The sequence below is a fragment of the Leuciscus leuciscus genome (genome assembly GCF_965113295.1).
Source record: "Leuciscus leuciscus genome assembly, chromosome: 24".
NCBI classification, from domain to species: Eukaryota; Metazoa; Chordata; class Actinopteri; order Cypriniformes; family Leuciscidae; genus Leuciscus; species Leuciscus leuciscus.
Window position 1 is genome coordinate 10,278,557 of NC_138723.1, and position 26,205 is coordinate 10,304,761.

A 26,205-nucleotide genomic window follows, 5' to 3' on the forward strand; every position below is an offset into this window, starting at 1 on the left:
TCGACGTGACGACGTAATTGGGATCACTTCAGGGAGCCCTATCAACTTCGAGTGTCTACAGAACGAGCCAATGAAAGTTGGCATGCGTGAATCGCGTCACGCGCCCCCGCCCCGCCGCGCGGGTATAAACAGGAAGCGGGCGCACGCACACATTGTTTTTCGCTGAGGAGCCGAGATTTGTGACGGCCATGCAGCGATGGTCAGCAACGGTGGCGACGGGACGTTACGTCTCCCGTTCCCTCCTTCAGGGAACGAGGGTTACATCAGTAACCGAGACGTTCCCTTTCAGTCGCTCACGTTCGACGTAACGTCGACGTGACGACGTAATTGGGATCCCATGGAAAACGCCACGGTTGCTGCCACATCCAGCGCCCTACGCAAGACTCTCAGACCCCCAACTGCTGGGGCGGAAGACCTGCGTAGAGGGAGTTCAACTGCTGTTCCATTATACCCCACACAGCGGAACTCTTGGATAACACTGGGAAAGCGTACCTCTCCAGGGGAAAGAACGCTGCGGAGCCACATCCTGCCCGAAGGGAGGTAACATGTGGAGAATACACATATGGACTGGCCGAAGGGGCAGTGCGACATATGGAATGTCACTGGGGTGGCTCCACCAAAAGGGGGAGACACACCGGACAGTGACGGCAGAGCAGACTCTGCCAAGGGAAGACACGGGCTCACCGCAGGGAGCTGGTCGTGGAAGAATACACATATGGGATCGCCGCAGGGATCACCACATATGGAACCCAGCCTAGCACAAGTTAACAAGCATACGAGCACTAGGCCTGGCGTCGGACGCTCCGCAACGTCCGACTGCCGAAGGGGTGCGGAGGAACTCACAGGGTTCGCCAATGGGGAACTTGACTGGAGTAAAAAGCGCACGTATCCGTTCCTAGGAAGGGAGTGGCGCAGCAAGCCGACACTAGAGCGGGAACTTCGGTGTTACCGGCTAGTAGAAGCGAGCACACAGGAAGAAACCGGCTCAACACGTAAGCTATAAAACCTAGCGAACGTGTTAGGTGTCGCCCAGCCCGCAGCTCTACAGATGTCTGTCAGCGAGGCGCCGTGAGCCAGCGCCCAGGAAGAAGCGACACTCCTAGTGGAGTGGGCTTTCAACCCAGGCGGGCAGGGCACGCCTTGGGCTTCGTAAGCCAAGGCGATGGCATCCACTATCCAGTGGGCCATCCTCTGCTTGGAGACAGCCTTCCCTTTCTGCTGGCCTCCGTAACAGACGAAGAGCTGATCTGAGGTCCTGAGGCTTTGCGTTCTGTCCACGTACAGACGCAAAGCGCGAACGGGACAGAGAAAAGCCAGGGCTGGGTCTGCCTCCTCCGAAGGCAGCGCTTGCAGGTTCACTACCTGGTCCCGGAAGGGAGTGGTAGGAACCTTGGGCACGTATCCGGGCCGGGGTCTCAGGATGACGTGAGAGTTATCCGGGCCGAATTCTAGGCACGATTCGTCGACCGAAAATGCATGCAGGTCCCCTACCCTCTTGATAGAGGCCAATGCAACCAGGAGTACTGTCTTACAGGACAGAATTTTTAACTCAGCTGATTGCAGAGGCTCAAAGGGTGGTCTCTGAAGTGCCGAAAGGACCAGAGACAAGTCCCAAGAGGGTATAGAGAGTGGGCGAGGAGGATTCAGTCTCCTCGCTCCCCTCAGGAACCTGACGATCAGGTCATGCTTTCCCAAAGACTTAACATCAACAGCATCGTGATGTGCGGCAATAGCGGCAACATACACTTTAAGGGTGGAGGGAGACAGCCTTCGCTCCAGCCCTTCTTGCAGGAAGGAAAGCACGGCTCTGATCGAGCAAGATCGGGGGTTCTCCTCATGAGAGGAGCACCAGTCAACGAACAGGTTCCACTTCAATGCATAGAGGCGCCTCGTAGAGGGGGCTCTAGCGGAAGTGATGGTGTCAACTACCGCAGGGGGTAGGTCACTTAGAACCTCCGCGTCCCGTCCAGGGACCAGACATGGAGTTTCCAGAGGTCTGGACGCGGGTGCCATAGGGTGCCCCGTCTCTGAGAGAGCAGGTCCTCTCTCAGAGGGATGGGCCAGGGAGGGGCTGTCACGAGGAGCACTAGTTCCGGGAACCAGGTCCGGTTGGGCCAATACGGCGCAACTAACAAGACCTGCTCCTCGTCCTCCCTGACTTTGCACAAGGTCTGTGCAAGAAGGCTCACTGGGGGAAACGCATACTTGCGAAGGCCCCGGGGCCAGCTGTGTGCCAGAGCATCCGTGCCGAGGGTCCCCTCGGTCAGAGAATAGAACAACTGGCAATGAGACGTGTCCGGGGTGGCAAACAGATCTACCTGAGCGGTCCCGAAGCGCCTGAAAATCAGCTGGACCACCTGGGGATGGAGTCGCCATTCTCCCGGTAGCACCTGCTGCCGTGAGAGCTCGTCGGCTGCACGGTTGAGCAGGCCCGGAATGTAAACGGCACGAAGCGACCTCAGACGCTTCTGACTCCAGAGGAGGAGATGGCGGGCGAGTTGTGACATGCGGCGGGAGCGTAGACCACCTTGGCGGTTGATGTACGCAACGGTCGCAGTGCTGTCCGTACGGACCAGTACATGCTTGCCTAGTAGCAGCGTTTTGAAACAGCTCAATGCAAGACGTACTGCTAACAACTCGAGGCAGTTGATGTGCCAATGCAGTTGAGGCCCCGTCCACAGACCTGAAGCTGCATGCCCGTTGTACGTGGCCCCCCAGCCGGTGGTAGAGGCATCCGTGGAGACCACGGAGTGCCTGGACACTTGTTCCAGGGGAACACCTGCCCGCAGGAACGAAGGGTCCGACCACAAGCTGAGAGTTTGGCGACAGTGCGGAGTTACTTGGACCCGGCACGAGCCGCTCTGCCACGCCCATCTCGGGACTCGATCGTGGAGCCAGTGTTGGAGCGGCCTCATATGAAGCAATCCGAGCGGCGTAACCGCGGCTGCAGATGCCATATGCCCCAGGAGCCTCTGAAACAGTTTCAGTGGTGCCGCTGTCCTGCGTTTGAGCGTGCTCACGCAGTTCAACACTGACTGGACACGGGCCTCGGTGAGGCGCGCTGTCATGCTGATCGAGTCCAACTCCATACAGAGAAAAGAGATCCTCTGCCCGGGGGTGAGTTTGCTCTTTTCCCAGTTGACCCGAAGCCCTAGGTGGCTGAGGTGACTGAGCACCATGTCCCTGTGTTCGCACAACTGCTCTCTCGACTGGGCCAGAATAAGCCAGTCGTCGAGGTAGTTGAGGATGCGAACACCACGCTCGCACATGGGAGCAATGGCCGCCTCCGCGACTTTCGTGAAGACGCGGGGCGACAGGGCCAGCCCGAAGGGTAAGACCTTGTACTGATATGCCCGTCCCTCGAACGCAAAGCGGAGAAACGGTCTGTGTCGAGGGAGAATCGAGACATGAAAGTACGCGTCCTTCAGGTCGATCGCTGCAAACCAATCTTGGGGACGGATGCATTTGAAAATGCGTTTCTGCGTAAGCATCTTGAACGGTAGCCTGTGAAGGGACCGGTTCAGGACGCGCAGGTCCAAGATTGGTCGTAACCCACCACCTTTCTTGGGTACAATGAAGTACGGGCTGTAGAAGCCGGTCTTCATATCGGCTGGAGGGACCGGCTCGATCGCATCCTTCGCCAGTAGGACTGCGATCTCTGACCTGAGCACCGGGGCATTGTCCGCCAAAACACGGGTGAACAGAATGCCCTTGAACGCAGGGGGGCGCCGGGCGAACTGAATCGCATAGCCGAGTCTGATGGTACGGATGAGCCAGCGAGACGGGCTTGGAAGCATTAACCAGGCTCCCAGAGACCGAGCAAGCGGGACCAACGGCACCACAGACGTACCCCGGGTGGGGCAGCGCGGCGGAATGCAGGGACCCGACTCGGACAGCACAGTGGCCCGAAGTGGGGTCTGAGTGTGTGGTGCAGCACATACCTGCTTCCGTCGAAGGGCAGAGTGAGTGTGCGGAGGCGTCAGTGCGTCCAGGACACAGCCACTGCTGCCTGCTGGCGATGAAAGAGGGGCTCGGGAGTGACAAGGCATGGCGGCGTCGTCGACTGCCAAGCGCGCCCTCTTGGGGCCCGGAGGTTTCAGAAATTGCTCTTTTATTGAAATTGTGGGTACCACAAAGAGAACAAAAAGAAAAGGAAACAAAAGATTCTCCGCCCGGCCCTCCACCGGGGGAAGGAGTGGCGCCTTCGCCATCTCCTGAAGAGCAACTTGATCCACCTCTGGGCCGCCCGTCTCAGGGTCGTTTGCACCGTCACTTGCCTCCTGGTTTGGCAGCGGCCTGGACGGGCGGGGTTGGCTTCCTGCGGCTTGCTCCACGCTGAGGCCTGGATGATGGCTGCTGCTGCTGGGGCTTAGCGGGAGCGGAGGACGCCGCAGAAGGCCGACCACGGCGACGAGTAGACGGAGGGTCTGCGGCTGGCGGACGGGTGGGAGCAGCAGGGGTCCGCCGGGGCAGGATGTGCCGGATGGCCTCCGTCTGCTTCTGTGCGGCCGAGAACTGTTGGGCAAAGCTCTCGACCGCGTCGCCGAACAACCCAACCTGGGAAAGAGGGGCATCCAGGAACCGATATTTATCGGTGTCCCTCATATCCGCCAGGTTGAGCCAAAGGTGGCGTTCCTGGACCACCAGAGTGGACATCGCCTGACCAACCGAACGTGCGGTTTCCTTCGTCGCCCGGAGGGCGAGGTCGGTTGCCACACGGAGCTCCCGCGAGCTCTGGGTCAGAACCACCCTCGTTCATGTCCATGAGCGCCTGGGCCTGGTGGACCTGCAAGAGCGCCATGGCATGGAGGGCGGAAGCAGCCTGTCCACAGACCTTATAAGCCTTCGCCGTTAAGCCGGACGAAAACTTACAGGCCTTGGACGGGAGGCGTGGATTACCCCGCCAAGAGGAAGCGGACGCCGGACACAGCTGCATCGCGACGGCCCGCTCCACTGGGGGGATATCCACATACCCCTTAGCTGCCCCGCCGTCGAGGGTGGCGAGGGGTGAGGAGCCACTAGAACGGCTTCGGGCACTATACGGTGCCTTCCACGTCCTAGAGAGCTCCTCATGCACTTCCGGAAAGAAAGGTACCGGGGCGGCGCACTGAGAACCAGCACGGCCCGCCCCAAGAAACCAATCGTCCAACCGAGAAGGTTCGGGACGTGGTGGAGGATTCCACGCAAGACCGACCTTCTCGGCGGCCCGGGAAAGCATAGCGGTCCATTCTGGATCTGGCTCGGACGACGCTACACACCCCGAGGGGGGCAACGCAGCCGAGTCGTCATTTCCAGAGGACAGCTCCCCCTCCGATGCTGCGATCGACATCTGGTCATCAGCCGGAGCCCCAAAGGAAACGGTTGGTCGTTCCGGAGAAGGACCAAGGCGTCCACTAAGGGGCCCCAGTGGCGACAGCGCTTGTGAGGCGTGAGGGGCCCGCGGAGGATGACTCGACGGGGAAGCCCTCACGGTAATCCTCAGATCACCCTGGTCATGCGCCAAAGTAGGTCTATTCTGCGGGGCAGAATAGACACTAGATCGGGGCATAGGCGAGGGGACTGCACCTCCCTTGAGGTAAGCGAGTCTCGATCTCAGCGCTGCGATAGTCATATTCCCGCAATGGGAACATGAACTATCCACAAAAGCTGCCTCAGCGTGTTGAATGCCCAAACACGAGAGGCAACTGCTGTGGCCATCTGCTGGCGCCAGGGAACGACGGCATCCAGAAACACACAAGCGGAATGACATCTTGAAAAAGACGCAGGGTCACGCTTGTGTTGCTCTTTTAGTAAAAAATAAAAAAGGATTTAGAACTCTCTTTTTGTGTTGAGGCACCCAGGGGTAGCCGCAGTGTGAATGCACACACAGGGGAAACGCCCACCGAACCGACACACACACACACAGACACAAACACAGTGCTGTGAAAACAGCAGTTGAGAGCTGCAATGCTCGCGGCCACCGCTGATCGCGCCGTCACACCAACACAGGAACAGAGAGAGACGATCCTCTTTGAAGTCTTCAAGGCTGATTCTCATAGACAAAAAAGTCTCACAGAAACTCGGCTCCGAAATGAAAGACAATGTGTGCGTGCGCCCGCTTCCTGTTTATACCCGCTCGGCGGGGCGGGGGCGCGTAACGCGATTCACGCACGCCAACTTTCATTGGCTCGTTCTGTAGACACTCGAAGTTGATAGGGCTCCCTGAAGTGATCCCAATTACGTCGTCACGTCGACGTTACGTCGAACGCGAGCGACTGAAAGGGAACCGGTTTTTTGAACCGGTTCATTGAAACGAACTGTCTTCGCGGAAAAGAACCGGACTTCCCATCACTAGAAAGCAATCTCACACAGATAAAATTACAGGACATAAAGAGCTTTACATAAAATCTGTATTTTATTGTGCTGATTCACTAGATCCATAATTTTTGCTGAATTTATACTTATTTTTTTGTAATAAATATTATTTCAGTAATGAAATCTATCCTGGACAGTGAGTGCAAAGCCTTTTTCTTTGTTCAGCCACCAAAGTGGACTATTTATCTGATACACCCTCTTCTGGACGAGACACCAGACCACTGACCCTTTCTCATGAGCAATATCCACAGACTTTAAAGGAGTGGATCCATTTATCTTCATCTCTATTATGATATATTATGAAATATTACATAGATCTCATATTTCCAATTAAGCTGCATATTTAAACATATTATGAATCACATAAAGATATTTCATTTCAAAATAACTTGTACTGTTCAATGATATAATTAGAATTACAAAGCAGAACCACTGATCAAAAACACGATGGGTTTATTTCTTTGTGTGTTCTTATATATTTAATCTAATGAGTGGTTTTAAAATTGTTCTCTTGCAGATCCATTTTATTAAATAATAACATTCCTTATCTGTCCAACCCGATGAAATAATTACAGCACAATAATCACTATATAAATACTGCTTCTGATTTCTCCAATACCTGAAACAACAAAGAAGACTGTTTGATTTCCAGTAGAGTCAGTTATGAGTATGATAACATACTCACAGTAGAGAAATTCTGGCTAATGATCAGTTAAATCCAGTGATCTCTCACCCTTTTGTTATTGTGGTGCCATCGATCCATTTCCACACTCTCTCTGTTTTACTCAGACCAATCCAGAACTGATCATTACCTGCAACCTTCTGCAAAAACTCCTGTTATGATAGAACAGTAATATATTGTAGAATATATGTAGTAATAATTACAATAACAGTAATACACCTTTGTCTCATTAGTTAAAACAGACCAACCCATGTGTCAATGTGCACAAACAAACACAAAATCTTTTTCTTTCTCACTCACTTGTTCCTCTTTGCTGTTTATGATCACTAGATCTGCTCCTCTCTGCTGACAGTCTCGTCTGCTGTCACTCCATTTCTTCTTCTCAGATGAAATATAATAAAAACTGAAGTTGTAGTAAATCCATTTGAAGTTGTCAGCACGCTGATCTATTAATACACCAGTTTAGATATTAGTTTACACAGTTTAGCTTTGTCCATGATGAAATTTATTCAATGAAAAGTCAATGCTTATTTTTATTGACGTGGAATGGTAGAAAAAAGTTTTTTTTTTTTTATGATTTAATGAGGAAAACACAAAATTACCTTGTTCATAAAGGACACGTTGGAGTTCATCATTCTTGTTTTTTATCTGCTCTCTTTCTGCAGTCAGATTTTTTTTCTTGATCAGGAAATGTTCTTTATCTTCTATAATTTTTTTATACTTTGTAAATATCTGCTCTCTTTCCTCAGTCAGATTATTACTGTGGTTCAGTATCTGCTCATATTTGGTAAGTATCTGCTCTCTTTCCTCAGTCAGATTATTAATGTGGGTTCGTAACTGGTTTCTCTCGGTGGTGAAATACACACAGAGCATCATTACAGCAGTCAGCAGAAGAACACACAGCAGACACAAACACACTTCAACTGCTCTGTGCTTTCTGTTCTTCACCGAGACACTTCCTGAAGACGACAGACAAGATTAAATTAGTCGTCACACTTCTGCTATATTCTTATGAATATATATATTACAGTTCTGCTCAATCGCTTTGGCTCAATTCTCAAATGAGATCTCGCAAAATAAGTTCAGATCTCTGAACAATTCATTTCTTGTTCACACCAAATTTGGATTTCTTTTTTATTTAAGCAAATTCCATCTGTTTTAGTGCAAGTGTTTTGGTGCAAAAGAGTAAGTACTACATACATAATATCTTAATACACATGGCCTGCTGATCAAGACTGATGAGTTGATTCTCTGTAAAATTGTCATACTATTCAACGCATCTAAACAGTCTTTCATTGTGTGAGCCATTCAGTTATCAAAATCTGTCAGACATGCGTGTCATTTCTAAAAAAATATTTATGACATGGCATGTTTGTGATGGTGAAAAAACATTTTGACTTTAAATGTTTTGGGTGAGTAACTACATTTTGCAGACATGGTGTCCCATAAAACAGTTGTGAAAATTGAGTTTAGAGAATGTTAAGACTGTTTCAATAAATTAACCAAAGCAACTGAGAAAAACACAAGAGATACTACAATACTTCTGTCTCTCTGTTATAATATGTATCAGATGAATTACATTACCAGTGTGTTGAAGTGGCTGATGTCTCTCCGTGTTTGTCCACAGATCATAATGTCTCTCAGTATCTGCACTGTCATAGATATCCACCATCATCTCCACTCTTTCTCCTCTGTCCATTTCCACAGTCTCAGTCATCAACATCACATCATCATATATATCTTCAGTTATCTCTGATCTCTTAATGTCACTCATTATAACACTGTGTTAATGGTTAATGCTGCGGTTGTTCTAGCTTCAGATTGTTTAGGATTGTTTAGGGACCGCTCAGGGGGGCGCCGGGCGAACTGAATCGCATAGCCGAGTCTGATGGTACGGATGAGCCAGCGAGACGGGCTGGGAAGCATTAACCAGGCTCCCAGAGACCGAGCAAGCGGGACCAACGGCACCACAGACGTACCCCGGGTGGGGCAGCGCGGCGGAATGCAGGGACCCGACTCGGACAGCACAGCGGCCCGAAGTGGGGTCTGAGTGTGTGGTGCAGCACATACCTGCTTCCGTCGAAGGGCAGAGTGAGTGTGCGGAGGCGTCAGTGCGTCCAGGACACAGCCACTGCTGCCTGCTGGCGATGAAAGAGGGGCTCGGGAGTGACAAGGCATGGCGGCGTCGTCGACTGCCAAGCGCGCCCTCTTGGGGCCCGGAGGTTTCAGAAATTGCTCTTTTATTGAAATTGTGGGTACCACAAAGAGAACAAAAAGAAAAGGAAACAAAAGATTCTCCGCCCGGCCCTCCACCGGGGGAAGGAGTGGCGCCTTCGCCATCTCCTGAAGAGCAACTTGATCCACCTCTGGGCCGCCCGTCTCAGGGTCGTTTGCACCGTCGCTTGCCTCCTGGTTTGGCAGCGGCCTGGACGGGCGGGGTCGGCTTCCTGCGGCTTGCTCCACGCTGAGGCCTGGATGATGGCTGCTGCTGCTGGGGCTTAGCGGGAGCGGAGGACGCCGCAGAAGGCCGACCACGGCGACGAGTAGACGGAGGGTCTGCGGCCGGCGGACGGGTGGGAGCAGCAGGGGTCCGCCGGGGCAGGATGTGCCGGATGGCCTCCGTCTGCTTCTGTGCGGCCGAGAACTGTTGGGCAAAGCTCTCGACCGCGTCGCCGAACAACCCAACCTGGGAAAGAGGGGCATCCAGGAACCGATATTTATCGGTGTCCCTCATATCCGCCAGGTTGAGCCAAAGGTGGCGTTCCTGGACCACCAGAGTGGACATCGCCTGACCAACCGAACGTGCGGTTTCCTTCGTCGCCCGGAGGGCGAGGTCGGTTGCCACACGGAGCTCCCGCGAGCTCTGGGTCAGAACCACCCTCGTTCATGTCCATGAGCGCCTGGGCCTGGTGGACCTGCAAGAGCGCCATGGCATGGAGGGCGGAAGCAGCCTGTCCACAGACCTTATAAGCCTTCGCCGTTAAGCCGGACGAAAACTTACAGGCCTTGGACGGGAGGCGTGGATTACCCCGCCAAGAGGAAGCGGACGCCGGACACAGCTGCATCGCGACGGCCCGCTCCACTGGGGGGATATCCACATACCCCTTAGCTGCCCCGCCGTCGAGGGTGGCGAGGGGTGAGGAGCCACTAGAACGGCTTCGGGCACTATACGGTGCCTTCCACGTCCTAGAGAGCTCCTCATGCACTTCCGGAAAGAAAGGTACCGGGGCGGCGCACTGAGAACCAGCACGGCCCGCCCCAAGAAACCAATCGTCCAACCGAGAAGGTTCGGGACATGGTGGAGGATTCCACGCAAGCCCGACCTTCTCGGCGGCCCGGGAAAGCATAGCGGTCCATTCTGGATCTGGCTCGGACGACGCTACACACCCCGAGGGGGGCAACGCAGCCGAGTCGTCATTTCCAGAGGACAGCTCCCCCTCCGATGCTGCGATCGACATCTGGTCATCAGCCGGAGCCCCAAAGGAAACGGTTGGTCGTTCCGGAGAAGGACCAAGGCGTCCACTAAGGGGCCCCAGTGGCGACAGCGCTTGTGAGGCGTGAGGGGCCCGCGGAGGATGACTCGACGGGGAAGCCCTCACGGTAATCCTCAGATCACCCTGGTCATGCGCCAAAGTAGGTCTATTCTGCGGGGCAGAATAGACACTAGATCGGGGCATAGGCGAGGGGACTGCACCTCCCTTGAGGTAAGCGAGTCTCGATCTCAGCGCTGCGATAGTCATATTCCCGCAATGGGAACATGAACTATCCACAAAAGCTGCCTCAGCGTGTTGAATGCCCAAACACGAGAGGCAACTGCTGTGGCCATCTGCTGGCGCCAGGGAACGACGGCATCCAGAAACACACAAGCGGAATGACATCTTGAAAAAGACGCAGGGTCACGCTTGTGTTGCTCTTTTAGTAAAAAATAAAAAAGGATTTAGAACTCTCTTTTTGTGTTGAGGCACCCAGGGGTAGCCGCAGTGTGAATGCACACACAGGGGAAACGCCCACCGAACCGACACACACACACACAGACACAAACACAGTGCTGTGAAAACAGCAGTTGAGAGCTGCAATGCTCGCGGCCACCGCTGATCGCGCCGTCACACCAACACAGGAACAGAGAGAGACGATCCTCTTTGAAGTCTTCAAGGCTGATTCTCATAGACAAAAAAGTCTCACAGAAACTCGGCTCCGAAATGAAAGACAATGTGTGCGTGCGCCCGCTTCCTGTTTATACCCGCTCGGCGGGGCGGGGGCGCGTAACGCGATTCACGCACGCCAACTTTCATTGGCTCGTTCTGTAGACACTCGAAGTTGATAGGGCTCCCTGAAGTGATCCCAATTACGTCGTCACGTCGACGTTACGTCGAACGCGAGCGACTGAAAGGGAACCGGTTTTTTGAACCGGTTCATTGAAACGAACTGTCTTCGCGGAAAAGAACCGGACTTCCCATCACTAGAAAGCAATCTCACACAGATAAAATTACAGGACATAAAGAGCTTTACATAAAATCTGTATTTTATTGTGCTGATTCACTAGATCCATAATTTTTGCTGAATTTATACTTATTTTTTTGTAATAAATATTATTTCAGTAATGAAATCTATCCTGGACAGTGAGTGCAAAGCCTTTTTCTTTGTTCAGCCACCAAAGTGGACTATTTATCTGATACACCCTCTTCTGGACGAGACACCAGACCACTGACCCTTTCTCATGAGCAATATCCACAGACTTTAAAGGAGTGGATCCATTTATCTTCATCTCTATTATGATATATTATGAAATATTACATAGATCTCATATTTCCAATTAAGCTGCATATTTAAACATATTATGAATCACATAAAGATATTTCATTTCAAAATAACTTGTACTGTTCAATGATATAATTAGAATTACAAAGCAGAACCACTGATCAAAAACACGATGGGTTTATTTCTTTGTGTGTTCTTATATATTTAATCTAATGAGTGGTTTTAAAATTGTTCTCTTGCAGATCCATTTTATTAAATAATAACATTCCTTATCTGTCCAACCCGATGAAATAATTACAGCACAATAATCACTATATAAATACTGCTTCTGATTTCTCCAATACCTGAAACAACAAAGAAGACTGTTTGATTTCCAGTAGAGTCAGTTATGAGTATGATAACATACTCACAGTAGAGAAATTCTGGCTAATGATCAGTTAAATCCAGTGATCTCTCACCCTTTTGTTATTGTGGTGCCATCGATCCATTTCCACACTCTCTCTGTTTTACTCAGACCAATCCAGAACTGATCATTACCTGCAACCTTCTGCAAAAACTCCTGTTATGATAGAACAGTAATATATTGTAGAATATATGTAGTAATAATTACAATAACAGTAATACACCTTTGTCTCATTAGTTAAAACAGACCAACCCATGTGTCAATGTGCACAAACAAACACAAAATCTTTTTCTTTCTCACTCACTTGTTCCTCTTTGCTGTTTATGATCACTAGATCTGCTCCTCTCTGCTGACAGTCTCGTCTGCTGTCACTCCATTTCTTCTTCTCAGATGAAATATAATAAAAACTGAAGTTGTAGTAAATCCATTTGAAGTTGTCAGCACGCTGATCTATTAATACACCAGTTTAGATATTAGTTTACACAGTTTAGCTTTGTCCATGATGAAATTTATTCAATGAAAAGTCAATGCTTATTTTTATTGACGTGGAATGGTAGAAAAAAGTTTTTTTTTTTTATGATTTAATGAGGAAAACACAAAATTACCTTGTTCATAAAGGACACGTTGGAGTTCATCATTCTTGTTTTTTATCTGCTCTCTTTCTGCAGTCAGATTTTTTTTCTTGATCAGGAAATGTTCTTTATCTTCTATAATTTTTTTATACTTTGTAAATATCTGCTCTCTTTCCTCAGTCAGATTATTACTGTGGTTCAGTATCTGCTCATATTTGGTAAGTATCTGCTCTCTTTCCTCAGTCAGATTATTAATGTGGGTTCGTAACTGGTTTCTCTCGGTGGTGAAATACACACAGAGCATCATTACAGCAGTCAGCAGAAGAACACACAGCAGACACAAACACACTTCAACTGCTCTGTGCTTTCTGTTCTTCACCGAGACACTTCCTGAAGACGACAGACAAGATTAAATTAGTCGTCACACTTCTGCTATATTCTTATGAATATATATATTACAGTTCTGCTCAATCGCTTTGGCTCAATTCTCAAATGAGATCTCGCAAAATAAGTTCAGATCTCTGAACAATTCATTTCTTGTTCACACCAAATTTGGATTTCTTTTTTATTTAAGCAAATTCCATCTGTTTTAGTGCAAGTGTTTTGGTGCAAAAGAGTAAGTACTACATACATAATATCTTAATACACATGGCCTGCTGATCAAGACTGATGAGTTGATTCTCTGTAAAATTGTCATACTATTCAACGCATCTAAACAGTCTTTCATTGTGTGAGCCATTCAGTTATCAAAATCTGTCAGACATGCGTGTCATTTCTAAAAAAATATTTATGACATGGCATGTTTGTGATGGTGAAAAAACATTTTGACTTTAAATGTTTTGGGTGAGTAACTACATTTTGCAGACATGGTGTCCCATAAAACAGTTGTGAAAATTGAGTTTAGAGAATGTTAAGACTGTTTCAATAAATTAACCAAAGCAACTGAGAAAAACACAAGAGATACTACAATACTTCTGTCTCTCTGTTATAATATGTATCAGATGAATTACATTACCAGTGTGTTGAAGTGGCTGATGTCTCTCCGTGTTTGTCCACAGATCATAATGTCTCTCAGTATCTGCACTGTCATAGATATCCACCATCATCTCCACTCTTTCTCCTCTGTCCATTTCCACAGTCTCAGTCATCAACATCACATCATCATATATATCTTCAGTTATCTCTGATCTCTTAATGTCACTCATTATAACACTGTGTTAATGGTTAATGCTGCGGTTGTTCTAGCTTCAGATTGTTTAGGCTACAATGCTTTGCATTTCTTCAGCCTGCTTTTAAAACTGAAGTCGGAAATAAACTCAAAATGAAACTGTAAGTGGTCAATGTGTGAGTCATGTGACATTCGGGTTGCCAAGACAGGAAGGATTGAGATGTGCCTATTCACACCACGAGTCTAAAAACAGAACATTTATGATCATAAAAAGGTCAGGCAATTATTTAATTAAATCATCACTAGATGGATTTGCAAAAATAATTTGTTTCCAAACTCTTTCCTCAAACACTCCCCCTTGTAATTGGGTTTCAGTGGTAAAGAGTCTGAGGCTCTGATGAGGAAGACAAATACACATCTGCGGTGATTCATCCATCGCTAGAGTCACAGAGTCACATAGAGTCTCAGGAGCTTTGATTGCTCTTGATATCACCAACAGGGAGAAAAAAGACCCTCTTCAGGACGGGACACCAGACCACCCTAGTGAATTTGTTTTATATTTATGCACAATTTATTGGTACTTTAGTATAACTAAATGTTTTTGTAGCACAATAAAAATTGGTATACTTTAGGTCTGGGAACACTACGGACAGGATTCAAACCGGGCCGCTGCCACACAAGCTTACCAGTTGTGCCACCACACAGATGGTGTACTTGTACTATTTACAAGTGCTGCTATCAAACAGATTTTTCCATCAATGACAACACAAATTATATGGATTTAAAGACTGCGAATCGCAGAGAAAAGTCTCAAGGCGCAAGTCTCTTATGGGCAAAGGAACTTGTGAACCGCCAAACGGCCTGTATAGAACACTAAAGTGCGTTAAACTTGATACTGTTGAAGAAATAAAACCAGCAGACACAACATTAAATATCATCTACAGAATGTCTTGCTTCCTTTTTACCTGACATGAACTTTCATTAACGCTGCAGGAAACAATTGCATAAACAGGCAAAGATATTCTTCAGTATCCTTTCGTGACGACTAACTGAGTTCCTCCTGAAGAACCACTATATTGACACCTCTGTTCAGAAGGGTGGAATCCAGGGAGTGTGAGGCTGTTTGAAACACACAGGAGTCATCACACGACTCATCAGGGAGGCTCGTGAAGGAGAAGGAGATCTCTCTGTGTTGTGGTTGGACCTTGCTAATGCTTGTGGATCCATACCTCATAATCTCATTGTGCTTGCCCTCCAGCGACATCATGTTCACAGTAGCATCACAGACCTTATCCTGGATTATTACAGCAAGTTTGGGCTAAGATCCACCACTGGGTCAGGTACATTAGACTGGCATCGGCTTGAGAAAGGCACCATGAAAAGTCATGTTGATCTGGAGTGCGACATCCCCCAATATGAGCCTTCATGGATGACCAAAGGAAAATAGGCTTCTGGGGGTGTTTGGCTCGAGGTCATGGTGCAAAGGACCCTAGGTTGATTTTACTCCGAACCATCCCTTTAACCTCTTGTAATTCAATTGTAACATTTTAATTGTTGTGTAAGCTTGTAGAATTTAACTAAAACCTTAAAGTTGGGATGCAAAATATATCGGCCACCATATGGGCATCGGCCAATATATGTTCATTTTTAATGTTAGCGTTATCGGGCCAATAAGAAAATGTGGCCGATATATTAAAGCCGATAAATACTGGATTATTTCCTTCAGCTAAGACAGTTCAGATGTGCTCTGCTCGTCATGATGGTTTTGAATTGCTTGAAATATATGAAGAGTTCAGATGCAAAAGCCTCTAAGTGCCATCTAAAATTTTCTTCTAGAATGATCATTTTTATCAAGCTCATATATTTAAGTTCAATAATTTCACTTAAATGACCATTTAAGTGAAATTACTGAATTTAAATATGCAAGCTTGATATAAATGATTATTCTAGAAGAAAATGTCAGATGGCACTTAGAGGCTTTTGCATCTGAACTCTTCATATTGAAATCACTTTGAAAAGAAAATACAGTTAAGTGCAATGTGCAAGTCTGTCATAGGCTACATAAAATTAAAATTAAAACATCATTATAATTGTGTGATTGGGACATGAGACTTTTGTTTTTGTAATCAGGCACTCAAAATTATTTAAAAATTTGGATTTAGATTTATCAGCCAATATAACAGTTATCGGCTTTCAAATATAAAGATTATCGGTTATTATCGGTTATTATCGGTTATTATCGGTATCGGCCAAAATTTTCGGTGTATACATATCGGTGCATCCCTACCTTAAAGTGATGCAGGGTTGCTAATTTCACCATCTCACCATGTTTCTAATCATAAAGAGCACTGTGTGTTTTACGGAAAAAGAAGAAGTTACATTTCTAAACATTTCTCATTGTATTTTAATATCTGGTTGAAGTTATGCAGCTACCAACTGAGAAAGCAATAGAGAATGACAAAACAATCAAAACTGAAAATGTATACAAGTTATCAAACAAAACTATTTTAAAAGACCATCAAAGCAAAACAGAATTAGCCAATATAATTAAAACAAACAAACAAACAAACTCGATGGCTGTTGGCTCATTTACTCGAAGCGGATATAACGATAAGCCACTGGCAAATAAGTGGCTGTGATCATTCAATTATATCACATGACACAATGTAGAAGCTATTGAGCATACAGAAACAAGAAGCTTAACTTCAATCGATGCTAAAACGCAATTATGTTACGGAAAACGGGTTGTTGTCAGAAACCAACATCAGTCGGATTGACGTCAACCCGATTTTTATTTCCAACCAAAATGCAACCCCTGCAACCAAAATCATCCCCTGACTGACGTTACTACTTTCTACTCAAGGACCTTGACAGAAATGTAGTGGAGTAAAAAGTACAATATTTGTCTTTCAAATGTAGTGAAGTTAAAGTAAAAAGTTTCCAGAAAAATAATACTCAGGTAAAGTACAGATAGTCAAAAAGTGTACTTAAGTACAGTCCTCAAGTAAATGTACACTCTTAAAAGAGATTGAACCTTTGGGGTTCAAAAAAGAACTTTAAAGTGCAAATATGAACTTCTAACTATGAAAAAGGTTCAAAGTTGAACCTATAGGTTCTATAATGATCCACTGATTATTTGGCACATGTTTTCAGTTCATTTTAGAACCTTTGTTGTGGCAGAAGGGTTCATATAAGAACCTGGCCTGTTGTCAAGGTTCCTTTTTGAACCTTATAAGTGCCTTAAAATATTGTTTTATTTTGTTATTAGGCCCTTGCTTTGCTATTAGCCCCTGAACATACAAGAATGGAACTTTTAAATTTGTACACATTCAAAGCACTTGATCAATAAAGATGCTCCATTATTGTTGTTCACCTGTTAGTTTAAAAAATACTTTGCACAAGTATAAGCAAAACTACAGCCCTGAAAAAACCCTGCTTTCAGGTAGATAAATACAACATTTTGTTTATAGAGAAGTCAATAAATTATAATTCAGTAAACATTCATCAAAAAAGAATTTCTGTAAATTGCAAAGTGAACTACAAACCTTTGTTCTTATATATATATATATATATTATGTCATATACAATTTGATGAAAGTGATGCTTTTGAAAACATATTTCTGACAATAAATGAAAGATTTTTTAAATGGCATGTCTATTTTGTCTCCGCGGAGCTGAGATGAGAACAATCGGAACACGGCCGTCTTGTTCAGCTGCTTAATCTCGTTGTCAGTCGACCATGATCGCGCACCGCTCGTGCATGCCATGCGCGTATAGGCTAGCCTACTACTCAGAACTCCGACACGGATAAATAAATGTACGCAGCAATATATAATGAATGTTCCTTTGAGATCCGTAGTTGCGCGGGATGTGGAAGCGCGCAAAAGTTCCAGAACCTTTTACTGCCCTAAAAAAAAAAAAAAAATTCACGCTGCCGGCCGCCGCTGCAGCAGCAGCAGATCAATTTGGTCAAGTTCAGCACAACGTAAGGAAACAACAAGGTAAGGAAAATAAGACTAAATGTGTAATCAAGTGATTACTGATTAACAGTCCTAATGTAAATGCTAAATGTCCTAAAACCTGTTGATAGGCTACTACAACAATGCAAAGTATATGCTCTTAACCTTGCAGTTTTTATCATGTAAGACTCAATTTCTCCATTTCTTTGCACAGAACTCTCCAGAAAGTGCCATTTAATGGTTTATTTAAAAAAAAAAAATAGGCCTATATATATATATATATTTTACATAGTTTTCTTTTTTCTTTTCTTTTTTTGATACAGAAATAGGCCTAATCTATTGAAACGTTGGGCTATTAATTAATTACTCTTGGATTCTTCTAACAAAAATGACATCCAAGAAGTAATAATAATATCAATAATAATTATTATTATTATATTTTTTTTATTATGCATAACAATAATACTGTTCTGATTAGCCTACTATTTATTTTATTTTATATTAATAGTAGGCTAATAACATGCCTACCTATTATTATTATTATTAAAAGTTTTGAAAATTTGTACAATGTAGGCTATTTGTTTCCACACAAAAATCAGAACACATAAACCTCAATAACATATTAATTTTTGTTTAGCCACTTTAATTGTGCTACTAAATAATATCAATTCATTAATAATTTAATAATTTTTTTACGTAAATCACAAAATCTTCAATGGTCTGTGAAAAAAAACAAAAAACGTTTAAACCGTTATTTTGTTGCGCGACTCGCGTGACGTCAGCTGATGGACTACTAGAAGATCGACGGTAAATATTTTAGGTAAGTCACAAATAACATGTCAAAATAACTATAAACATTGATATCTGCGATAATATAATGAGTGTAGTGTGTCATAATAAGGTTTGAGCTCATTTTGTGACTCTTCTATCGACAGTAAGATCGCAAAATTGATTGGATTCAGACATTGAAAAAAGGTAAGAAAAAAACAAGAACAATTTGTGGTTTATATTTGTTTTGTTTGTTTTTACCTCTACCTCCTCATTTTTATTTTAGTAACAATATAACGTTAGTAATACAAAGCATTTTTAGTTGGCTTATGGATATAAGGCCTAAGCTATAATCTTTTTAATTATTTACATCAGTGGTTCTTAACTAAAATTCATTACTAATTCTAGCTAATTAACGTTATTCAGTATAACCGTTTTGAACGCAGAAAACTTAACGGTATAACGTTATACATGTATATAATTTGTTGTATTACAAAATGTTTAGGGATAGTTCACCCAAAAATTAACATTCTGTCATCAGTTACTCAAATTGTCAAACCTGTATAATTTTCTTTGTTCTGATGAACACTAAGGAAGACATTTTGACGAATATTTGTAAACCAAGCAGATCTGAGGAACCATTTACTTCCATAGTAGGAAAAAATATATACTATGGAAGTCAATAGTTCCAGTTAACTGTTTGGTTACTGACATTCTTCAAAATATCTTCCTTTGTGTTCAGGAGAAGAAATAAATTCATACAGGTTTAAAACAACTTGAGGGTGAGTAAATTATGACAGAATTTTAATTTTAAAGTGAACTATCCCTTTAAAATTCTTCAAAGTCAGCAGAACAAAGCAAGTATACAAGTTATACAGGTTTAGAAATCAGAGTAACTGATGACAGAATGTTCTTTTTGGGTGAACCAAAAACCTTTATGCACTGTTCGATTTCTGGTTACAGCCTGTATGGTACGGGTAAAATTGACCCTAATTGGATTCAATACAATTCCCCAAAAATCATGCTATGAAAAAACAAAAACACAATCAGGTACAAATAGTTAACTTTTAATATCAATGCTTTTCACACATTACAAAGAATAAATATATGAATTTATGATTTATAAAAATGCTTTGAGAATTGACAGTCTCAGATGCCCATATATGGCAAAAAAAAAAAAAAAAAATCTCTTTTTTTTTCAGGTATCCAACAAGTGAACAATACAACAGGGTGTGTTCAGCCCTTGTTACTAAATACCAATTCTTGAGAGACAGGACAGGAAGGGGATATGTAAGAACATGATGTTTTTCAATTTCATAAACCCTTTAATACTTCCTTGATATTGTTATCTTGAAGGTTATACATGTTTAATTAATATTTTTCAATTGAAGGAGTCATGGCATGAGATTCTTAAGAACAAATTCAAGAAAGAAAGATCACCCTTGGTTGACATTGAAGAGATAAATAAAGTTCGCAGCAGATTCAGGAAAGTAAAGAACCAGATGATTTCTCAGAGCATCCAACAGACAAGTGTCACCAATAAGGTAACTAATAAAGAAATAAGTATGCCAAATGATACTACACCTTAATGGATATCTACAGTAATAGATGTCTTTATTTATTTTTTTAGACTGAGGATCTATCAGGTATCCAAGACAAGCACCAAAAGAGACAAAGGTCTGAAGAGGTAAGAGTCACAAATAGAATACTCTTCAGGATTTAAGAATAGGTATGTTATTTAAGAATAGCATACCTATAAGTATGTTTTTTTGTGTGGAAAGAGTGAATCAGGAGAAGATGAATACAGCATAGGGATCCACTTGGAGAAAATGAGAACAGAATGCTTGAAGAGGACACCAAATAGCCGACTTTTACAAGACTGCATGGCACGGACGAGGAATGAGAGGGCAGACTACGTGAAACATCACTCCACAAAAGAAATACTATCACGCTATCCAGCCCTTAAAATCCCCTCAATTGTGAGTAGAATTGTATTCCAAATTATGACTTCAAAGCAATGAACATTTGCGTATTTGAACATTTTTGTTAATATTTTTTTTTCCTTAATAGCTTGTATTAGAGTTTGAAAGCATACTTGATGCAAACATTGAAAAGAACATTCTGAAAAATCTTGCCCTGGTGGCACCGAAAGTTATTAATGAGTGCCACAGAAGAGAAGTCGGGGTGGATATTTGTGCTGAGTTGGCTGAAGCGAAAAAAAACCCATATTGAATTGGCACACAAAGGTAATATATATAAATGAAAATGTAATCAATTTGTTTTTATGGATAGTAAATACAATTTTGCAATTAACACTAAACTACCCATATTTTTACACTTTTACATTTAAGGTCTCTCAATGGCTGCTGCTGTCCTGCTGCTTCCACTTTTATTCAAAGAGAGTCCAAGATCTCTCTATATTATCAATGTGGTATAGTACACTTGTGTGGGTGTGTAAATACATGATGTAAATACAATAAATGGGTTAATAATATTTATTGTGAATATTCAGTTGCATTCTGTTCGTTTTTTTCATGATATATAATATTCTATAATCTATATTCTCTATATTCTATTCCAGTTTTAATAAGTCTTCATTTGTACTTTCTGTCCTGTGTTCACATTTGTATATGCCTATATTAAATAAATATTTCAAGAAGAATAATAGGTTGTGTCTGTGTTGTGAAATGGGATTAAAGTAGTAATGTATAATAATAATAATAATAATAATAATACATATATATATACATACCAAAAGTGTGTATAAAAAGGTTCAAAATGGAACCCATGCGGTTCATTAATGCACCTTTAAGTAAAGGTTCCAATTAGAACCTTTTCAAAAAGGTTCAAAAATGAACCTTCAGGTTCCCCCACAGTTGCAATTTCCAGGAACCTCAAAAGGTTCATTTTTGAACCTTTTCTTCTTAGAGTGTATACTGTCCACCTCTGCGTACGCTCCACCCATTTGTTCTGGAGTGAGCCGCTTCTCCAGTATTTACAGATTTTAGAACTCCACAAATGGCTTCCTTATTCTCTGTTAGAGTTTATTAAGCTGGGATAGCAGAAAAAAATTATCCAAAAAATTAACTACATCAGCATAAGACACTGAAAAAAATCAGAATGTCAAGATAAAACAAAGAAAAATATGTTTAGACAACGAAAATGTGTACAGGAAGTGCAGAGATGACCTTTTTTAAGTTACAAAAGATTTTGAATGTTTTATTTCATGCTCTGATTTTACACTGTCAGGTTTCCCACTTCCACCATATACATGTTTCACTTTAAAGCACAGGAAGCAGCTCATTTAACATATGCAACTTCACACCATGAAATTCACAATTATGCAGGGAGATTAAATTACTGTTCAAAATCTTTACAACATCTTTGAAAATGTCCCTAGAAATATCGTCCAGATTTTCTTTGAGAACCTAAGGTATAATTTGACACCTGCGGGCAATACTGAGCCCAACATTTGATCTGTGCCCACACACTGCAGCTGTTAGCAAAGAAACGTGGAACATGTTAGCAGCAGACGCCAGAAACATGGAATAACTTTACCCTGTTCTAGCGTCGTTCTTCAAATCCACATTCAATTCTTTATCCATAAATGCAAGCTCACAGTCTCCTGTCTTCATATTTCACTTTACACCCCTGACAGAAAACAAATAAACAAACCCACTAGCCCACTAGGCACTAGCCCACACACATGCTAGCAACTGCACACACACACATACAAAACACACTTGTTCTGTCTCTAAGGGCCATTTATATAAAAGAAACACCCTCTATTCTTTCACTTCTCCTCCGCTATCTTAATGCCCCACCCTCTTGCTTCTGCTTTTTGTTTCCCGCTTAACAGACGTGTGTTTTGCCTGCCTCATAATCCCTGTTGCATGTTCAGTCTGTCCACATTATGCAGTAATCTTCAGAATAGATATAATTCACTCATTTATCAACTGCCTGTTAGTGTTTACTTACACTCTAAAAAAAAATGCTGGTTTGTTTCAACCAATGTTTGAGTCAAATATGGACAAACACAAGTTGGGTAAAAAAAAAAAGCATTAAAAAAATTAAACACAATGGCTGGGTTTGTCCATATTTGACTCAAACATGGGTTTAAACAACCCAGCATTTTTAGATTGTACATTTACATTAATTCATTCAGATGCTTTTATTCAAAGTAAGAAATGCTACACAAATGGTCAAATGTGTTAACAAGTAGCTTTTTTTTTTCTTTTCTTTTTTTTTCTAGCTGTTACACACTCGCATGTTGTGGTACATTCTACAAGCAAATAAAGTTTTAAGCTCATTTGTGATTTCATCAATTTAAAGTGTTTTTCATCTGTATCATGATGCACATAGTTATCAGTGTTATTGATAATAACCACACCCTTTATTATGAAGGACAAATATAAGTCCATGCTAAAGACCACTAATTACCACAGATTAGTATAGTCTCTCTGATAATGATTATGTCCTGACCAAAGCTTATTAGGGAGCTTAATCATTAGTGGGCTGTTTAGGGGCTGATGACCCTCCATATGCAGAGCAGTTTTTATTTTAAAGGGGTTTTTTTTGTTGTTGTTGTTTTTTGTGCTAAATTCCAAATGAATTATACACATGCAAAAAGATACTGTGAATTGTTCTAATGTGAATCATTGTATTATATCATATAACAAAGTAATATATAAATAGACAGACAGATACATAGATAGATAGATGTGTAAATGGTTTATACTTGTTTTAAGTATTTGCAAATAAAAAATGAAGATGTTGTTAAATTATTGAAAAAAAATTTTTTTAGTACTTCATATTTTAGGGAGTTCATATTTTAGGTGATGATTTTTTGTGTCTATTTTTAAAGAGCTCTTTAGTGTTGTTGCGTCTGTGTACACAACATAGTTTGACGAAGCCAAGAGTACAAAACCAGAAACACAAGGAAATCAGCTTTAAACATGCATTTCCTGTCAGTCACTTGCTTTGATTTTGAACTGGCCGAGGACAATAAAAGACAAAGCAACTAGCCTCAGCCCAGCGTTAACAGGAAAAACAGCGCACATGAGGGAATGTTGCAGACATTCCAGCCGAATCCATGAGCTTTAACGGATGACAAAACAAGAGGCATACACGAGAAATTCATAATACACATTTTATTCAGAAAGTACTGCATAAATGAATCATACAGCAGTGTTTTCCACAATATCAAAATAAAAGTTGACTTGCACACATTTCATGAGCTCACACTCACACGCACAGTATCTCATCTGTCGAAGCTGCCACCTATTAATTGGCCGTCCCTTTTCCCCAACAACATTTGTCAACTGCCATCTGTCTGTCTGAGTTTACCCCCCTCCCTTTATCTCCTGTTTTCGTCTCCCCAAAACACCCACCTCCCCCCTTGAAAGTCTTTAATCAAGCTGCAACACTTCTTCTCATGTAAGGCTCCCATCCCTCCCTCCCCTATCTTGACGGTTTAGATAAGACAGACTGGCCACCAGGATTCTTATCACTGCCCCTTACGAACAAGTGCTTAATGGACAAAAACATAAACAAGCAACCAAAGGGTAAGGAGCATGATTAAATACACTAATACAGTTTCAAAAGTAAAGAGTTCATAAATTGCTCTCAAAGCCTTCCGTGGGCCACCCACCCCCCTGCAGCTCCAAAGTAACAGCAGAGTCTGTGAAGCTCAATCTCTGGAGCCGGGAGAGATGCAGAGGCAAGCAGAAAAGCCCTCGCTCGTCCTCCATAATGTACATTCAACTGTGTCCCGCACGTCTGGAGCACAGCTGTCGGAGGGGGGTCTGCTTTCCAGAAGCTGCTTGTGGTCTCAGAGACACCAGGACAAACAGACTGCATCAGTTTCTTCAGAACCAGAACGCTCTCCTTTATATTACACAGAGTAACAACGCATAGTCCCGGGACAGGAGAAGCTGGTTCCTCAAGTTCCCACAGTCAGATACAAAAGGAAAGTCTTCTTGTCCCCAACAAACAGAGTAACCTTTGAGTTCTTGTGAAGGATGTAAGAGTTTGAGGGAAGTTGTTGACTTGTTACCCCAATTCTGTGTCACCCTTCCAACCAGCTCCTCACACCTTAGTGGCCAGCGACTGGGCCTCGGTCTTCTGTGAAGAGAGGGAGCTGGCGGGGCTGGCGTGAAGGGCTTTCTTCAGGTTGAGGAGGCAGAGGCACTGAGAGCGGAAGCGGAGGTCAAAGAAGGCGTAGAGGAGCGGGTTGAGGCAGCTGTTGACGTACGCCAGGCAGGTTGCGTAGGGATGGGCCATCAGCAGGAGGTTCAGGAAGGTGCAGGAGTCAGGCGCTAGGTTCAGGTACGAGAGGGCGTCCATGGTCTTCACGACGTGGAAGGGCATCCAGCACGCAGCAAACACCACCACCAATGTGGTGATGATCTTCAGCAGGCGACGCTTGCGCTGGTCCTCCTTGCGAAGGCTGTTGAAGTGACGTGTGACGGTGCAGCCGATGAACCCGTAGCACACCATCATGGCCAGAAGGGGGATCAGAAAGCCAAGAGCCGTGGAGGAGATGCTGAGGCCCGCAATCCAAAAGGTCTCCTGGCCCGATTTGCTCACCACCAGGCTGAAGTCCATGGCACAGGAGGTGCGGTTGGTTTCGACGTCGAACACCGTGGTGCGGAAAAGCAGGGTGGGTGCAGCCAGCACACCTGAGAGAAGCCAGATGGTGGCTAGCGAGGCCTGCATGTGTCCTCTGGTCCGCAGCTGTGTGCTGGTGAGCGAGTGCACGATGGCCATGTAACGGTCCAGGCTCAGGCAGGTCAGGCAGAAGACACTGGCGTACATGTTGAGCAACACCACGTAGCTGCTGATCTTGCAGAGGGCCACGCCAAAGGGCCAGTGGTATCCCAGGGCAGTGTAGACGGCCCACAGAGGCAGAGTCACCACAAAGGTCAGGTCAGCAAGAGCCAGGTTTCCGATGTAGACATCCGCAGCTCTGCGCTTGGACTGGGCCCGCCACACCGTGAAGATGACCACACCATTACCAGTGAGGCCCAGGATGAAGATAAGCATGTAGAGCACAGGAATCAGTGAATATGATGGTTCCCACTCATCAAAGTCACACATTGAGCTGTTTGCTGCCTCGTCGTAGTAATCTTGGCTGTAGTCAGCAGTCATGTTGTCCATGGCATTCATTCCTCTAAAAATCTCTAAGTGTTTAAAGTATCCGTTGACAAGAGATCTAAATGATCACAGACAAGTTGCTTGTGATGTGTTCAGGTCAGAATACACTTTCAGCTGGACAAACGGTGGCTTTTAAACCCTCAGGATCTCACACTCCCCTCCCCTCACCCCTGACCCCTCCCCTCTACCCCAGTGACCCCTCCTCTCACCCGCACTGCAGCTTCCACAGGAAAACACACAGGATTAGTCAACGAAATATAAAAATAACAAGCAAACAAAAATATTTGCAAGCGGAACTACTGAGAAACAGCGCGTAGACCACATTCAAAGCGGACATTAAAAATAGTCGCACATCACAGCCGTAAATAATGCTGCAGAAATAGAAG

At 44.2% G+C, this 26,205-nt stretch overlaps 2 protein-coding genes across 7 annotated transcripts; both read right to left on the reverse strand.

Moving 5' to 3' along the window:
- Nucleotides 1–3,911: 3,911 nt before the first annotated feature.
- Nucleotides 3,912–17,058, reverse strand: LOC309489717 (uncharacterized protein). Of its 6 annotated transcripts, none has more exons than XM_082158573.1 (9): nt 13,785–17,048; nt 12,803–13,159; nt 12,502–12,647; nt 12,253–12,353; nt 8,621–12,138; nt 7,639–7,995; nt 7,337–7,482; nt 7,088–7,188; nt 3,912–6,973 (listed from the first exon to the last, which is right to left on the reverse strand). In XM_082158573.1, exon 9 carries the CDS (start codon nt 5,747–5,749, stop codon nt 4,589–4,591), a length of 1,161 nt encoding a protein of 386 aa, XP_082014699.1. In that variant the 5' UTR covers nt 5,750–6,973; nt 7,088–7,188; nt 7,337–7,482; nt 7,639–7,995; nt 8,621–12,138; nt 12,253–12,353; nt 12,502–12,647; nt 12,803–13,159; nt 13,785–17,048; the 3' UTR covers nt 3,912–4,588. The 6 variants fall into 6 exon arrangements, 4 of the variants coding, with proteins under 4 accessions (XP_082014699.1, XP_082014701.1, XP_082014702.1 ...); XM_082158575.1 differs by having other exon boundaries at nt 13,785–16,972; XM_082158576.1 differs by having other exon boundaries at nt 3,912–7,188; nt 13,785–16,965.
- Nucleotides 17,059–23,799: 6,741 nt separating this feature from the next.
- On the reverse strand, nt 23,800–25,914 carry aplnrb (apelin receptor b). The gene has a single exon (XM_082157366.1). It carries the CDS (start codon nt 25,829–25,831, stop codon nt 24,752–24,754), a length of 1,080 nt encoding a protein of 359 aa, XP_082013492.1. The 5' UTR covers nt 25,832–25,914; the 3' UTR covers nt 23,800–24,751.
- Between the last annotated feature and the right edge of the window lie 291 nt (nt 25,915–26,205).

Bases quoted from the DNA above. Each gene is read 5' to 3' on its own strand.
- LOC309489717 (XM_082158573.1), bottom strand. From the start codon at position 5,749: ATGTCATTCCGCTTGTGTGTTTCTGGATGCCGTCGTTCCCTGGCGCCA.
- aplnrb (XM_082157366.1), bottom strand. From the start codon at position 25,831: ATGAATGCCATGGACAACATGACTGCTGACTACAGCCAAGATTACTAC.